This window comes from Cricetulus griseus (genome assembly GCF_003668045.3).
Source record: "Cricetulus griseus strain 17A/GY chromosome 1 unlocalized genomic scaffold, alternate assembly CriGri-PICRH-1.0 chr1_0, whole genome shotgun sequence".
NCBI lineage: Eukaryota > Metazoa > Chordata > Mammalia > Rodentia > Cricetidae > Cricetulus > Cricetulus griseus.
The window spans coordinates 172,946,148-172,964,309 of NW_023276806.1; the positions used below are offsets into that span (position 1 = coordinate 172,946,148).

The window sequence follows — 18,162 nt, forward strand, 5'->3', positions numbered from 1 at the left end:
CTCAATAAAAAAGTTATCAAATAACTAGAAAAACATAAAACACGCCATAAATAGTCTTTCTCAAGGCAGAAATGGAGTTATCAGGCCCCTGTGCTGGGAAGGTGGTAAGCCTGGTCTTTCTCGGAAGGAAAAACATTTCTTTGCCCAACTCTAAATTACTTTATCAGCGATGCACAAATCTGCCACACTGTTTCACTGTAGCCAACCCGCCTCCACACTCTGGCGGCTTTCTGTCTGAAGCACTGAGAATCCCTAGGAACAAGGTGAGGCTGCTAGGATACCCATGCCTCCTTTTGCACTCAGGATGAGTCCCCTGACCTCTCACTTTGAAGGGATGCTGACTGGAGACTTGCAGCCTGGGAGCCATGGAGCCATTTAGTCTAACAACTTCCTTGTCCTCCGTAGCAGAGGCTTTTAACTTTCAGCCAGTGGCCCCTGCCCCCAAAGGGAAAGAAGTCAGGTGTCCATGAGGTTTGTGTGTGTGTGTGGGGGGGGGGGTTGGGTGTGTATGTGCGCTTGCATGCACACACATGCGTGAGCATACATATAGGTTTAAGCATGTGAGTGCAGGTGCCCTCAGAGGCTAGAGGTGTGTGATCTCCTGGAACAGGAGTAGAAGATGCTGTGAGCCACCTGGCACAGGTGCTGGGAACTGACCTCCAGTTCCCTAGAAGAACAGCATGTGTTCTTAACCATTGACCCATCTCTCCAACCCCTGTTAAAAGGTTTTGATGGTGTGAAATCTCAGTTTTCACTACGCTTTAACTGAAATACAGGGGAATACATGAGATGGCTCAGTGCGTAAAGTCACTACCCTCCAAACCACCCGAGTTCAATCCCTGGGCTCAACATGAAAGGAAGAAAGAACCAGCTCCTAAAAACTGTCCTCTGACCTCCACTTGAGTGCACACACACACACACACACACACACACACACACACACACACACACGTGCTCCTGTGCACACAGACATACAGTAAAAACTTTAAATACTAAAAGAATATATAGATTTTAGCCGGGAGTTGGTGGTGCATGCCTTTAATCCCAGCACTTGGGAGGCAGAGGCAGGAGGATCTCTGTGAGTTCAAGGCTAGCCTGGTCTCCAGAGCAAGTGCCAGGATAGGCTCCAAAGCTACACAGAGAAACCCTGTCTCGAAAAACCAAAAATAAATAAATAAATAAATAAATAAATAAATAAATAAAAGCATATATGGATTTTATAGACTGCCAAAACTATTATAAAAATAGTCAAGTAAGTTTCTTAATTCTCATTTTTGATACTTACTGATCATATGGATTTAAGGAGGTAGAATGATAGGTTCAGGTAAGATAGAGACCTCATGTGACATCCTCCAAATTCTTGTTAGATGAGCATTGTTGTGGAACAATCTTTTTGTACACTGAAGACGTGTCACTTGGATTGGCTTAATGAAAAGAGCTGGCTAAAAACAAGCCTAAGCTATCGGCCAAACTTTCATAATTAATAATGTCTCTGTGTGGTGATTTGGGAGCTGGATGGCTTGACAGAGAAAGATTTACCGCAGAGCCTCCACTCCTTTAAATGAAAAAAAGATGGTACAAACTTCATAGAAACATAAAGATGTTGGCCTGGGACTAGCTTAGTTAATAAAGTGCTTGCTTTGCAAGCCTGAGACCTGAGTTTGATCTGCTAGAAACTATGTACAAAAGAAAAAAGCAAGTTGTGATCCTTGAGTTTGTAATCCCAACACTAGGGAGTCAGAGAGAGACAGATTTCCTGGAATGCTGACTAGTTGGCTAGCACACTTGGCAATAAAAGACCCTATCTCAAAACACAATGTTAGGAATAACATTTGAAGTTGTCCTTTGGTATGTGTGGGGGCAGGCACATAAGCAAGTGAGTACACACACATAGACATGCATACACACAAACATTGACAGACACACCCAGACATGCATGCACCCACACATACACTGACATAAGTACACAGGCATGCATGCACACACATATAAACTCTGACAGACACACTGGCATGCACACAAAAAATACTGACATAAATACACAGGCATACATGCATACACACACAAACACTGATAGACACATAGGCATGCATACACACACAAACACACACACACACACACTGACATAAACACATAGGCATGCATGCCTGCACACACAAACACAAACACTGACATATATACACAGGCATACATGCATAAACACAAATACTGACACACATACAAACACTGACAGACACACCCAGGCATTCACACACATGCACATGCTCACACATGCACACACTATAACACACACACACACAGACATGCATGAGTACACACACACAAACACTGACATACACACACATAGCATGCATGCATACACACATAAACACTGACACACAGGCATGCATATACACACATACAAACACTGACACACACAACCAGGCATGCATGTACACACACACAAACACTGACACACACACCCAGGCATGCATGTACACACACACAAACACTAACACACACACACACACACACACACACACACAGGCATGCATGCACACACACATTTTGGTCAGTAAATTAAAAGAGCAGTATATTTCTTTGAGGTAGTAGTAGCAGTAACAAGGCACAGATTCTCAAAGTCTACTGTGCTCCTTTGTTTTCAATGATCAAAATACCCCTCCTGATAACACCATTGGGTCTACAATACCCCTCCTGATAACACTACTGGATATGCAATAACCCTCCTGATAACACTATTAGATCTGCAATAACCCTCTGATAATACTATTAGCTCTGCAATAACCTTCCTGATAACACTATTGGATCTGCAATAACCCTCCTGATAACACTATTAGGTCTGAATACTCATTTAATTCTTTCACACTTCTCAAAGGCAAGAGCAGATGGGATCAAATTCATGACAAGTAAGAAAACTGAGGGTCAGGAAAGCTGCAAGCTCTGTCGTTTGCTAAGGGATTTCAAAGGGGCACTCATCTTTACTTAGCAGCCAGGAAAGCAATCTGCCACAGGATAGGGAAGTTGTAGTAAGCATCAAGGCTACAACTCTAATTCAATTTGGTCTGAGTCCAAACTCTTGTCTATTTTCCATGGTATTGTACTGCCCACTTCACAGGTCCTGTCTCCACATTAGAGAACTATTAGGACTGAAATCTCAAGTTCCACTCAAGCTGAGAAAGAGAAAGCATTTCTTAGCCCACTGTGGGGCTGGGGAAGGGCGCGTCTTTGGATGTTAGAGAGCTCTCTCTTTCCAGGTCCAGCCCACTGCCACTGTGGTCCAAAGGCTTCCTTGGCTCTTCTGTGGAACCTCATGCACACAGCCATTCCCAGAGGGGACCCTGTGTTCTCAATCAGTAATTCACCATGGAATAGAACCATTAACTCATACAGACTTGGTTTTCAAGTTTAGGGCTAAATCTAACTTATGGACAGCATTTGCATATCTTATTTCCCATTTATGTGAAGACAAACTTGATTTGCAAACTTTGTAAGAGGCAAGGAGGCATTTCCCCCTGCCACTTCTAGCATCCTCATCTGCTGCTAAGCTGTTGCAGATTCCAAACCAAAGGCAGATTGGTAACTGTACGAGCAGACAACAACAGTCCCCACATTGTTGGAATGGCATGCTTCGGAGGGCTTCGAGGCCTGTCCACAGAGTGGCCTCAAAACACTGCTCCTTACATGCCAGAGCAGACTCATCCTAACTCCCTCCTTTCCTTCTGGAAGCTCTCATTTTGGTCATTGTGGTAATGGCATGTTTCCTCTGTTCGAACTCCACTGAGATTGACAGCCTCCTGTGTAATTTTTATTTTTCTCAAGTGTTGCCTACTTAGTTACTCACTGTTCTTAGTCCATGCTTAAGCCCCAACACATATCAGTCTTTTCTTAATTATTTTTAATTAACATAAGGAAACCATTACCCACAAAATTGAGCATGTTGAAACCTCTGCTTTTGAAATCATTTTCTTATCAGACCCATTGTAAGAGCCTGCCGTGTTAGGTTTGCCTTTTCTTATCCCAAATCTTTCCCAGGATGGAACAGTTCATTTTCATTATATGTTTAGGAAAGGTTTATCTTCCTCAACATTTGGCATATTAGTTTGGCAAAGGTGAGAGCTAAAAACAAGAAAGCAAACTCTAACTTGGATTTCAGCAACAAATTAACTTCCAGATAATGTGCATGCAAGGCTCCTCCTACTCCCAGACAGTCTTACCCCACCGAGTTTCTCAAAAACCTAGCCAGATTCTTTCGTTGCCTTTGAAACCATGCACTATCTGCCCCAGTGCTAAAACCCCCTTTCCTTAGTAGGAAGAGAGGCAGCAATTGTTAAAGTGCTGACCATCTGCGAGAAGGGGGCAGGATGAGTGCAGCTTTAGTTCTCTTTGTCACCGTGGCTCGGGAAAGATGTGAGAAAAACTCAAGTGTTGGCTTCCCCTCCTCCCTTCTCTGCCCCATCGCTCCAGGTACTTCCCCAATTTACAGAACCTCAATCTGGCTTACTGCCGAAAGTTCACGGACAAAGGCTTACAGTACCTGAACTTGGGGAACGGATGCCACAAACTCATCTATCTGGACCTTTCCGGCTGCACCCAGGTTTGTGGTCTCTCAGTCTTCTCTATCTTGCAGCGGGCGGGCGGGCACGTCCTCCTCCCGAGAGCCAGCTGCATGCAGCCCTCATGTCGCACCACAGCTGTGCATAGAGGGCAGGCAGCACACTCTGCTGAGGTTTTAAATTACATGGCCACAGCTGCCTAAGTTTTCTCCAGGATTGCTACTATAGGCGCCTGGCTTCTGTCCACAGGCGTGTCACATCAACAAACAGGCAGAGCTCATTGGATGATGAAACGGACCACTTCTGAGCACAGTGAGAGGGCAGAGTCCAAATCTCCAAAACTTTATAGAGCTGCTAAGATCCAAACAAATGGGGTGGGGGACATAGGAGATTCCTGACGAGTCACGTGGGCCTCTCAGGGGGTAAAATGCTACAAGCAAGAAATGTGAGAAAGGAAAGTCCTACAACAAGGACTGTACGTGTTTAAAACTGCATTGCACCCATGTGCTAAATACTGCGAAGATTCAAGGTCTGCGTGGGAAGACGCGTTAAATTGAAGGAACTGGGATTAGGGGAGTTGGGCAGGAAGCCAGGGAAAGCTGTGGAGGCCTGGGCCTGGCCGCAGAAGCATTTACTGCCTCATCTGTAGTTTTTATAGCTCCAGCTATACTTCTTATAACTGATGTCCTACTATGTTCTTTTTAATACAACACGGGTGAGAGCTAGCTAAAATGAATCACAACTAGTTGTTGTTGCCGCTTGCCAAGATTCCAGGTGGTTGAAGAAACTGTCTGTTACTGCACATCCGCTAGAAGCCTATGTGCAGGTCAAGCAATGAAAGACCTGGAGGTGTGTCTGTGGGGCAACGGATGGATAGAATTCTCATGCAGACATACTGCTGCCAGAGCGTGGTTTCCTAGTGTTCTAGGTGCAGAAGGATTGGGCGAGGACTCGCTAAGGTTAGGAGTGTGGAGAATGGATGCCTTCCTGAAACTGGCCTGTGATGTGCATCAGCTCTGACCAGTCCTTAAGATGGAGTCACCCTTGTCTTCCTCAGTTTGCCTAAATTTCAGGTAGCTTCTTGACCCTGGCCCTCTGCTATATCTTTTTTTTTTTTTAGAGCACTTATTCAGAAAACCTGGAACTGTAGGAATTGTACATTCTTTTTCTTCCTCCTTTGAGGTGAAAAGCTTAACAAAAAAATCTTTGTGATAGTTTTACAACCTAGGAATGTCTTCCTTCAGGATCCGGGAGCATCCCTTTGAAATAATCACATCAAAGAAGATAGTGTCTCATCTGAGGGAGGATACAGCCCTAACTTATATGAGTACCAATTAGGAAACACAGACACTCCTTTCTCAGAGAAAAGTATTTCCAAATACAGAGATAGCTTCATGTGCTTGACAAATGCCATCAGCCAACCCCCCTAATTATAAATCCACTAGGACTTCTCTAGCTGCTCATTCTGCATCTAAACCACCATATTGGGCCTTCCCCCTCATGCTTCTTAGTTTCCATGTGGGTGTTTATTGTAGCCACAACACACAATAACACACACACACACATATACACACGAAATACACATTCACACACACTCATACACACACTCATGCAATATACATTCATACAGACACTAAAGCACACATCATGCACACATACTCATGCACACACCATCTATACACATTCATACACACACTCTTGAAATACACACTTATGCACACACTCATGCACATACACATTCATAACACACTCAAGCACACACTCATGCACACATACTCATGCACACACACATTCATACACACACTCATCTATACACACTCATAGACACACTCATGCACACACTCAAGCACACACACCCTCACACACACATACTCATGTACACACATTCATAACACTCATGCACACACTCATCTATACACACTCAAGCACACACACTCATGCACACATACTCATGTACACACATTCATACACACTCAAGCACACACACTCATGCACACACACATTCATGCGTGCACATTCTATGGGCAGTTATCTTCAGATACTGTAGAATCTAGGTAAGAAGTTTAAATCTGTGTTCTACTGCCAAACATACCTTGTCTGTCACTGAAAATTGAGCCAAGGTTTACACACATGAACGCCTGGTTTAAAAGTAAGCAAGTACAGTCTAAGGCTAGAGCCAACGTAGTGGGGGTGCACCCAGTATGGCAGTGGTAAGTTGGAACTGAGTCAGCCTTCTCCCTTTGAGATGGGGCATGTTCTCAACCTCAGTTTGCAATCCCGTTTCTGTCTGATAATGTGTGTGCCTTTATACATACAGTGACACCTGTAACTCATTGCCTGTTTGGCTTTGGTTGCTATACAGATTTGGTCTGGATGTGTGAGAAAAAAAACTCTTGGGTTGGGGAGAAAGCTCAATCACAAAGCCTTGCACCTGTGCTGACCTGAATTCAATTCCCAGAACCAACATCTTTTAAAAAGCCAGGAGTGTTAGTGTGCTTCACTTGTAATCCCTTACCACTTGGATGCAGAGAGAGAGAGAGAGAGACAGACAGAGAGAGAGAGAGAGAGAGAGAGAGAGAGAGAGAGAGAGAGAGAGGAGAGAATCCCTAGGCTTGCTGGGCAGCCTGCCTAACTAGCCTAGTCACCAAGTAACCAGCCTCCAAGGTGAGCAGCAGGCCAGTAAGTCTGAAAAATTGAAACAGATGGCTGTTGAAGACAACTCAAGGTTGACCTCTTGCCTCCACATACACACAGGTACATGCGCACACACTCACACATGAACATGCACACGTGTGCACACATGAACACAAATGCACACACACACACATGCTCATGGAATGAATACTAATGCATGCACATACTCATACACATGCACACACACGTGAACATGCACACATGTGCACACATACACATGTTCATGGAATGAATACTAATGCATGCAGATACTCATACACATGCACACACACGTGAATATGCACACATGTGCACACATGAACACAAATGCACACACTCATACCCTACACACACGATTGAAATGGTCTTCCTAATTTTATTTTGTAAATTGCAAATCACAAGTGTTTGTTTCCTCTATTCATCCCTTCTCCATTTTATTTGTTTGAGAATCCAAAAGAGACTTGATTCTTGAGGCCAGGACACTAGGAAAATTGAGCTCTAGCCAGAGTCCAGAGCACTGGGAGGAAGACTGGGGTCACTATACTAAGCACAGACCTCAAGTGGAGGAACACTGTAGTTTTACAAAGAGCCCTGCAAGTTTGCTGTCTGCTCACCACTCGGGGTCAGTCTGCCTAGCTGCCTCCTCCACTGAAATTTCAAATAAGGAATCTAGTAACCCACTGTCTTAACAATTTCCCCATTAGAAAGAGATTCTGGTTTTGGCCTAGAGTTTCAAGGGCTGTGATAAAACACCATGATGAAAGCAACTTGGTGAGGAAAGGGTTTACCTTAGCTTACAGACCCACAGCACAGTCCATCACTGAAGAACCAGGAGCTGATGCAGAGACCATGGAGGGACACTGCTTACTGGCTTGTTCCTCATTGCTTTCTCAGCCTGCTTTCTTATACATTCAGCACTACCAGCCCAGGGATGGCACCACCCACAGTGGACTGGGCCCTCCCACATCATTCACTGCATTAAGAAAATGCCCCACAGGCTTGCCAACAGTGCAGTCTCATGGAGGCATTTTCTCAGTTGTGGTTCTCTTTCCTCAGATAACTCTAGCTTATGCCTAGTTAATAAGAACACCAACCAGGACAGACCTGGAAACTAGAATATGTCTCCTATGTTTGGAAATGGACCCTAAGAAGTTATATGTACCAAGAAGAAATATCCTAGTAAGACAAAGACCCCTGGGTGATTTTCGATGGTGTTTGCCGAGTGTCTGCTGCATGGCAGACATGGTTAAGGGTAGGGTGGCACACTTTTCTTTCAGGAACTTGGGATTGACATAAAGTATAGCAAGGATGAAGCTTAAATGTGGTCACTACTGCCCAAAAAAGTATTGAGAAACAATTGTAGCCAAACATGTTAGAAAAATAAATATACAATGGAGAGCTGTAGTATAGAGTGAAAATCAATTCTGTATGTTTTAGGAATATTCTTCATTCTTTTTGGATTGGAGAAGCAGTCCAGGTGAGTTAAGGCATTAAGTGATGTGACTGCTCTTTTTTGTTTTGTTTTGTTTTTGAGACAGGGTTTCTTTGTGTAGCGCTGGCTGTCATGGAGCAACTGGTCTTCTGATGACTAGCAGGACTGTCCACTCATCTACCTCTGTCTTTCTCAGCTTCTTCTCTGAAACCTCTCACTTCACAACCAGCGCCAAGTCAGGGGGAGCCTTCTGCTCTTCTTGATAAACTAGGGCAAATCTCTATCCTTTCCTTCTCATTAAATCATGATTTTTAAGTTAGCAAAAAGTTTTTACTTCTAATTATTATTAAAATTGTGTGTGTTGTGATATGTGAGGTGTACACATGCCACAGTATGTGTGAGTGTGTGTGTGTGTGTGTTTTAAGATGTGGCGGTGGGTGTACACATCTCTCTCTCTCTCTCTCTCTCTCTCTCTCTCTGTGTGTGTGTGTGTGTGTATGTGTGTTTTAAGATGTGGCGGTGGGTGTACACTTGTCACTGTGTGTGTGTAGAGGTCAGAGGATAATTTGGTGAAGTCAGTTCTCTGTTTCTACCATGTGTGTCCCAGCATTTGATCCCAGGTCTTCAGGTTTGCATGCTATGCACCTATGAACCAGCTCACTCAAAGAAGTTTTTTTCTTATTAGGTGTATAAAAATTTGAAAATAAATAAAGAAAAAAAGAAATATTTTTAAACTACTTGAAATTTCACCCACTGAAATAACAAATTCTACCAGGATCTCATGGCGTAGCTTTCTGGTATTCTCTCCACACACATTTACATGCCTTTAAATTAAAATGTATGATATAGAGTACACACCTTTCATTCAGTATCCTGTACAGTACACAGCTTTCTTCTTCATTAAATATTTAGTGGTAACTTCAGTAGTTACCTAGTGTTCTGTTTTATTTTATATTTATTTACTTAACCACTCATTACTAGCCTGTCAAATTTATATCCATAAAGCCCGTGGTGAATTCTTTATGGCCATATCTTTACATATGTCATAAGCTTTTAGGAATGTAACAGTTAGTGAAAGGATGTAGTTATTTAGTCAGCTTGTTCTTAACTATCATCTTGTACTTATTATGGTCATACATATACACAAATTTTTTTTGTCAGTTTGGCATTAAACAAGGCACTTAGTATTTTTAATTTGTATTTTCTTTATCACTTTAAGGTTAAATGTGTCCACCCGGAAAACACAGCTCTCATCTCAAAGTGACTAAGATCATTTATTCTGAAGCCAAATATTAGTGATTATGGTCCAGAAATGCAGATTCAGTTTACCCTGATTCAGTATTCCAATGCAGAATCAATTTTGTGATGTTTATACAGTAACAGAAGAAACAGACACAATCCAGTGCTTCTCCCGTGCACTGCTGGGAACCTGAGCCAGCAGCTACCACACAACGGAGAACTCAGCTCTGGGCCAGTGTCAGCCTGTTGATGGTGGAGAACAGGATTTTCTTAGGTGAATGCATCTGTAAAGCTTTTATCTGTTTATCAGGATGTGAGGTCTGACACAGAGGTGGGCAAGGAATGTCTCTTTAGGAGGCTAAAGACAGCCAAGAGAGATTGTGGCCGGTTCTGCACCATTCCAGCACAGGAGGCTCTGCATATGCTCACCTTCACTGCCCACCTAAATTTGCTTCGAACGTGTTTGTGACTGAGACTGTTTAGATATAAAATGTCCCCATGGGCTCACGTGTTTGAATTCTTAGTTCCCAGTTACTGGCCACTGGTTTGGAAGGTTGTGGAATCTTTGGGAGATAGGACCTAAGTGGAAGAAGTAGGTATCTGAGGGTGAGGTGGGGTGGGCCTCGAGGTTTACATAGCCCAGCTGTGTATGACCCGTATTTGTCTCCCCGAAATGTGAGCAAATGGTTCTCATGTATTCTGGTGCCACCGAGTGGGCTGACACCTCACCTTCCCCACCAGGATGGCCTGGACGTCCTCAGACTGTAAGCCCAACTGAACCTTTCCTCCGATAGTTGCATCTCATTAGGCATTTGGTCACAGACACCAAGAAGAGGAGCTACTGAAGTAACAGCCCACAAATTGGTCCCTAACTCCAGAAGCTGAATTGAATCTGCATCTTGCTTTGCCAGTGCTGGGACTTGGACTGCATTAAATAGAGCACCTTCTCTAATGGCTGTGAGCAAGAGTGTGTGTGTGTGTGTGTGTGTGTGTGTGTGTATGTGTGTGTGTGTGTGTGTGTGTGTGTGTGAGAGAGAGAGAGAGAGAGAGAGAGAGAGAGAGAATGAGTGTGAGTGTGTGTGCGTGTGTATGCACCTGTGTGTGCATTCATGTTTGTGCACGTGTTTGTGTACATATATGCATTTGTGTGTGCATGTTCACAAATGTGTGTGCTCACATATGTGCATGTGTGCATATATACACATTTCTGTTGAGTGTGTAAGCTGGAGTCAGAGGCTGGCTCATCTGGTGAACACATGCTTAGCTTTAGCTGATATTGTTAGTGTTCTGATTTGGTCAGGCCAATCCCAATGACTTTTTTTTTTTTTTTTTTTGCCCTAGAAAACTCAGAGATGTGGTTTCTACAGCCAAGCTGAGGCTCTGGCTTCCCTAGCTCCTCTCTATGTTTCCATAGTAACACTATCACCCCTGTCATTATTTACATGGTAACATATCATTAAGTATCTTGGGGGTGGAGGAGAGTGGGTTCCTTAAGTAGTCCTTGGTTCTTAGAATCTGACAGGAATACTTCAGTCCTTTCTTTCTGCCCACCGTAAGGAGATTCCATGCGACCCTTGTCTTTTCAGGGACTCGTATTAAACTGTCAGAAATCAATAAGGAATTCATATTTGTGACTGCTCTCATTAAAAGGAACTAAGAAGATAAGCTTTAAATGTTGTTTCCTCTGAATCTTTGTGCATTGAAGAAGGAAACACCCATGGGAAGAAACTTAAGCAAGGATTTCTATTTTTATTTCATATTAGATTTTATTTTCCTTTATTTAATCCCATTCCTCAGTTCCTGGCAACTTCCCTCATCAGGCTGTGCATGGCTCTCTCATTTGACTTATGTCTGTTACTCCACTGCCACCTCCCCAAACTATCTGGTTCCTCCAATCTCCACATGCTTGTGTGTTCTTACAGTGTGGTTCCACGCATGTTCATGTAATACTCAGAAATGATATTATGCTGTTGAGCCTGTGAGATGTGGGGTGGTGTACACATGCCTCTGTGTGTGTGTGTGTGTGTGTGTGTGTGTGTGTGTGTTGTGAGATGTGGAGGCGACAGCTCTCTCTAAGTTATTTAGGCTGAGAAGGCTGGTGTCACTGTTACAGACTGAATTAGGTGACCAGCAAATGCATATATTGAAGTTCCAACCATAAACACCCTAGACAATGCCTTATCTGGGAATTGTATCATTACAAATATAACTAAAATGAAGTCATCAGGGTGGGACCTGATATAGTATGACTGGTGTCCTTATGAGAAATGAAAAATTGGGTACAGGCACACAGACAGGAAGAACACCAGTAGGATGAAGAGAGTCAAAGAGAAAGAACTGGAGTAGATCCTGCCTTCAGGGCCTCAGAAGGACTCAGCCCTATGGATACTTGATTCAAACTTTAGCCTCTAGAACTGGGAAAGGATATGTTCTGTTTGTAATGCAGCTGTTTGTACTGCTTTGTTCCAGTAGACCTACCAAACTGAGATGATACCCTGCTTCCTGTAACAGTGTGAAGTCCAGTCCACTAACCACACAGAATCTGCCCAGCCCTTGGCTGCTGCCACCATGTTTGCAAGGGCTTGTCCCATTCTCCCCTGGGTCTTAGTGTTGTTTCTTCCTAATTAGTCTCCCTATTTTCACCCTGCCGTCTACATGGCTGTTCTCAACACAGTGTCTAGCCTCACCTTTTAAACAACCAAGCTAGTGTCCTTCCTCTGCTTCTTACTGGCTCAGTAAGACAAAGCCTTAGATGGGTCTGGAGGCCCGTGTGCTCGCTTTGTCCTCCAGTTGCCTCTCTGACATCATCTTTCCGAATCTTTCTGACTCTCCATCTTGCCAATTCTCCCCAACAGCACTGGCCTCCTCGATGTTCTCTACAAATGAGCTCCGGCCCCTGGGGTTTTGCCCTGGCTGCTCTCCCTGACTAGAATGCTGTTTCTGCAGATAACTGTATGGCTAACTTCCTCTAAGTCTTTTTCAGTGATCCCATAAATGACAAATAAGTGGGTAAAATGATTTTTAAGGCACCAGGCAACATGCTTCAAAGAGATCCACTTTAGTTGCTGGTTCATTTCAGAGCTCTCTCAGATATATTCTTAGTTCTGACAAAATGTCAAAATGGAAAATATGTGTAGATTAGGCATTCTAAAGGACAAAGCTGTCCTGGGAATTGGAAAGTGGCAGTTGGGAGGCCAGTGATTCCTGGCTTGTCTTTTCCTTTGTCCTTTAACTGAACAGTATTTCTGCAAGGACTCCCCATCGACACTGTCTGTGGTGGTCACTTGCCTACAGGTTTGGAATCTCCAGCTGTACATCACAGAGGTTGTGGTACTGTGTAGGAGGCCAGGCACAGGACGACCACAGGCATGCTGGGAAGGAGGGCTGGGGCTGCCAAGCTCAGCTGAAAGCCAGCTGCTCTGAAAGAGTGGAGAGGGTCAGATGAGGAGGGGAGTTTGGACTGGGATTCAAGCTTAGATGTAGCGCTGGATTGGTAAATGGGCCAAAGGAGAGCTTGCATGAGATGTGTGTCCTGAGCTTTCCCATTCTCTGTTTCTAGCCTTAGTTGCTGCGTGGGCCTTCTCTTTCAGCCTCTGCCTAAACACCCTCATACTGCCTTCCAGCCACAAGGGGCCCAAACTTCCCCTTCAAGATAGTTAATCAGAACCTTCTCTAGAGAGCTTGGCTGACTCTCATTTGTTTCATCCCCACATGGTCTATGGCCTCGTCACATGTACTTCTACTATTGTGCCTTCATCATGCATGTTCTTTGTATTCAATAGTCTCATGTGTTCTCTGTGTATTCAATGTTCTGCTTATTCTCTCTGATGGTAGGGGATTGATGGGGGTTGTCTGTCTGTATGCTGTGAATATGTTTCTCTTATTGGTTGATTAATAGAGCTTTTTTGACCAATGAACAGGCAGGATATAACCAGGTAGGAAGTATAGGTGGGGCTACCAGACTAGGAGAATGCTAGGAAGAGGAGCACAGAGGAGTTGAGAGAGAGAGACACTATGTAGTTGTTGAGGGAGCAAGAGGTCTGGGCATTACCAGTAAGCCAAGACCATGTGGAGATACACAGATTAATAGAAATGGATTGATAACTAAGAGAGAGCTAGCTAATAAGAAACCTAAGCCATCGGCCAAGTAGTTTATACTTTATATAAGCCTCTGTATGTTTTTTGGAGACTAAATGGCCTTGGGACCAGGTGGGACAGAATCCTCCATCTACAGGGGACTTTACTGTATTTGGCTGCATACCCATATACTAAGTATGTGATGCAACTCATGACACAAAGCAAGTTTTAAATCAGTATCTGATGGATCAGTGATCAAAACTACAGACAGCTTCCAGGTGTGGCTAGCCTGGTACTTCAGGCAGAAGCTCAGGAGAAGGCCTAGAAGTTAACTGAGCATCCAGTTTGCTAAAAGAGGTCCTCTTGGTGAGGGCTAAGTCTGTCTACAAATTTACAGTCACAGAAGAACTTAAGAAATGATGAAATACTAAAGTGAAAGCAATCCTAAAAATCATTTCATTTATATCACAAATCAACAAAAATAACGACAATATCCCAGAAGTGTTCAAATGAGACTGAATAATGGCCTATCAATAGTTTCCGTACTGTTAAATCTCAGTGAGGCTGTGAAAGCTGAAGAAACACTGCAAGCTGGAAGACTGCACAGCCAATTCAGAAATCATGGAAGGTTTTCCTTATGCCTATGGTTTGTAGTAGAAGTGAGAAGAAGCCTCATGGGCATAACCAGGGATAGATACACTAACTCTCTTAATTAGTTTCTATTGCTTCAGCATTGCTGCTCATCACTAAAGGAAATCAGGACAGGAACTCAAGCAGGGCAGAATCCTGGAGGCAGGATCTGATACAGAGGCCATGGAGGAGTGCTGCTTACTGCCTTGCTCCCCATGGCTTCCTCAGCCTGCTTTCTTATAGAACCCAGGGCCGCCAGCTCAGGAATGGCACTATCCACAATGGTCTGAGCCCTCCCCCACTGATCACTAAATGAGAAAATGCCTTACAGCTCGATCTCATGGAGGCATTTCCTCAACTGAGGCTCCTTCCTCTGATGACTCTGGCTTGTGTCAAGTTGACACAAAACCCACCAGAACAATAACTAAGTGCAATGGGTATTGCTTAAGCAAAGCAAGACTGGGAATGAATTTCCTTTTCTCTTGTCTCCATCTCCTTCCCTCCCCTTCTCTTGCCCGTCCTTTCTCCTTCATCCCCTTGCTCTTTCTGTCTCCCCTTTCATTGTACAAGGAAGCAGTGAGGTGGCAAAATAGCACAAACTGGAGTCTGGAGCCGTGGAAACCCAGTCATCCTCTACATCACTGACCATGTGGCCCTGGGGCACTTACACATGTCGTGTTTCTTTCTGCCTCAGTTCCTCCTCAAAGGCCATATCTCCGCATCCTTCCCAAATAATTCCACTAATTGGGGACCAAGCATTCAAACGTATGATCATATGGGGGGTCATTCTCATCCAGCTCTTTACAATTCTACTCCCTGGCCCCCACAGGCTTGTAGCCATATCATAGTGCAAAATGCATTCAGTCCAACTTTGAAAGTCCCCGTAGTCTTTCAATCTCATTGGTGGTTAAAATAGACTCAAGGCAATCTCTTAACTGGGAACCCCTGTACAGTAAGAAAGTGAAAGGCGCACTTCTAAACACACAATAGCACAAACCATACAATATCATTCCGAAACAGAGGAAGGGGCATAATGAGGAAATACTGGAGCAAAGCAAGACCAAAACCCAGCAGGGAAAACTCCCAGCTCCAATGCCAAACCCAGTAGGGCATACTCCATGTCTGATGTCAAAGAGCTTACATGGCTCTACCTGCCCAGGTTGCTGCCCATGTCTCTCTCCATGACTGGTTACACACTCACTCTGTCTATAGCTCTCCTCTGCAGGTATCCCACAGCTTTGGCACCTCTGACATCTTGGGGTGTCCAGTGCAATCCAGGCTTCACCTTCTCAGTTTCGTGCAATGCTCAAGGACTCTGCAGGGACTCCCTGGCCACTTACCTGGCATTAGAGGCATTCCTTAAGCAAGTCTATAACCCCTTTACTTGACCATCCCTCATGATTATAAAGTCAGAGCCATGTGGCCAGCATAGAGCCCGGCGTCTTTGAATCAAATTGGCAACACCTTTGGTCACGTTTGAAGCTGGCTTGCTCTGGGCACCTCTCCATTTATTTTATTTTGGACTAGGGCTCACTTGATCTTATTTTTTTTTCAGCACAAACCTTGGTTCCAACATGAAATGTACTGGTGTTGTTTTTCTCTTCAAATTGTCTATTTTGTATTTCTCTTTTTTTCTTGTCTTTTTCATTGTAAACCTGCATAAGAGTGTCATTTACAATGACACTGCAGAGTTAATATTATGATTGAAATCTCTTTCACCAAAGAAATTAGTCCAAAGGCAGAAAACAGCCACAATTTTTGGTAAAGCATCATTATGCATGGTCTCTAGCCTAGTTGTTAGTATTATTCCCCTCTGAAACTTCTTGAGCTGAGCCTCCATAGTCCACATTGCTCTTAGCACAACTCTCTTCCAAGAGTCTACTAGTACAGTTCATTAAGATCTTCTTACAGCACTCACATTTTTTCTGTCCCAAAGGCTTCTAAATTCTTCAAAAACAAAACAAAATAATAACAACAAAGAAAACCACATGGTCAGGTCTGTGGCAGCAATATCCCACTCTGTAGTATCAATTTTTACATTACCTACTTTTGTATTGGTGTGATAAAATACCATGGCCAAGGCATTTTATAAAGGAAAATGTTTAATTGGGCTTATGGTTTCAGAGAGTTATAATCCATGATGACAGAGCAAAGGCATGGTGACAGAAACAGTTGAGAGCTCATGCCATGATCAACAGGCAAGAGGCAAATATAGGAAACACTGGGAATAATGCAATTGTTTTGGAATCTCAAAGTCCAGCAAAGCCACAGCTTCCAGTCCTTCCCAAACAGTTCCACTAATTGAGGACATAGTACTCAAACGTAATGAACCTATTGGACCATTCTCGTTCAAATCATCACAGATAGCGAACACCACACTTGTTTGTTTGCTGAATTCTGTGGTATAAATATTCTCCCAGTGGACTATTTTCAGTTGCCAATGTAGAGTGCTGGGAAGGGATCTTCGAAGAAGGGTTGATTAGTCCCCCATTATATGACATTGTCATTGTGAAATACAACAGACGTAAGTATCCTCATGAACATAGATAATGGTAATAATGGAAAAAGTGACAGGGAGTGATGAATTTGATTATGTATTACCTTTGTATTTAATATACTTTAAACTTATATGATTTAATTCTTTAAATGCCTGAGTCTAACAGTCAGCTTATAGAATTCCTGAAAATGTAAGTCTGACCAATCATTTAAAAAAAAAAAAAACAATCAAGTTTACCTTGTTTTTGTAAGCGGTATGAGCCAGCTTCACACTGCACTGAAACAGATGCTAAGATCACACAGAAAATGTCTAGACAGATTCTCATCTGTGTGTGATTTTAGCATGTGATACCAAAGACTAGACTCCTAAATGATAATCTGCTATTTATAAAATTTGAAGTGATACATGGGTTATAATTTTTTTAAAGTTGCTTTTTGGATTTGAAAAACAAATCACATGGTCTTAAGTGTCCGTTGATAGGGAGGACTGGTTTCTAAAAGAACCATGTCAGGAAAACCAGTCAAAAAACAAGCTATTACTTGTCATAGCTTAGCTCTCAGGAGAAATAAATTTAACCCAGTCCTTCCAGAACTACTGCCTAACTGTATTGAAAAGTACAGGTTCAGGGAAATCTTTTTATTTATCTTCTAAGTCATATAATCATTTGCTTCATATAACTATCTTGGCCATATTGAAAAGGAAACAAAAGATAAGAGATGCATACTTTTAAATCTAGTGTTTAATATAAGATTCTTTCAGTTCACCCTGCACAAAACTTAAGTCAAGATGGATCAAAGACCTCAACATAAACCCAGCCACACTGAACCTACTAGAAGATAAGGTGGGAAATACCCTTGAATTAATCGGTATAGGAGACTGCTTCCTGAACATAACATCAGTAGCACCGACACTGAGATCAACAATTAATAAATGGGACCTCCTGAAACTGAGAAGCTTCTGTAAGGCAAAGGATACAGCAAGACAAAACGGCAGCCCACAGACTGGGAAAAGATATTCACCAACCCCACATCTGACAGAGAGCTGATCTCCAAAATTTACAA

At 43.2% G+C, this 18,162-nt stretch overlaps 1 protein-coding gene across 1 annotated transcript in view; it reads left to right on the forward strand.

Moving 5' to 3' along the window:
- The window catches only part of Fbxl13 (F-box and leucine rich repeat protein 13), a 198,368-nt gene that overhangs the window by 115,224 nt on the left and 64,982 nt on the right, over window positions 1-18,162 (forward strand). Inside the window, exon 12 of the mRNA XM_027393433.2 lies at window positions 4,465-4,594. Within this exon, the coding sequence (XP_027249234.1) occupies window positions 4,465-4,594 (130 nt within the window). The remainder of the gene's footprint in view (window positions 1-4,464; window positions 4,595-18,162) is intronic.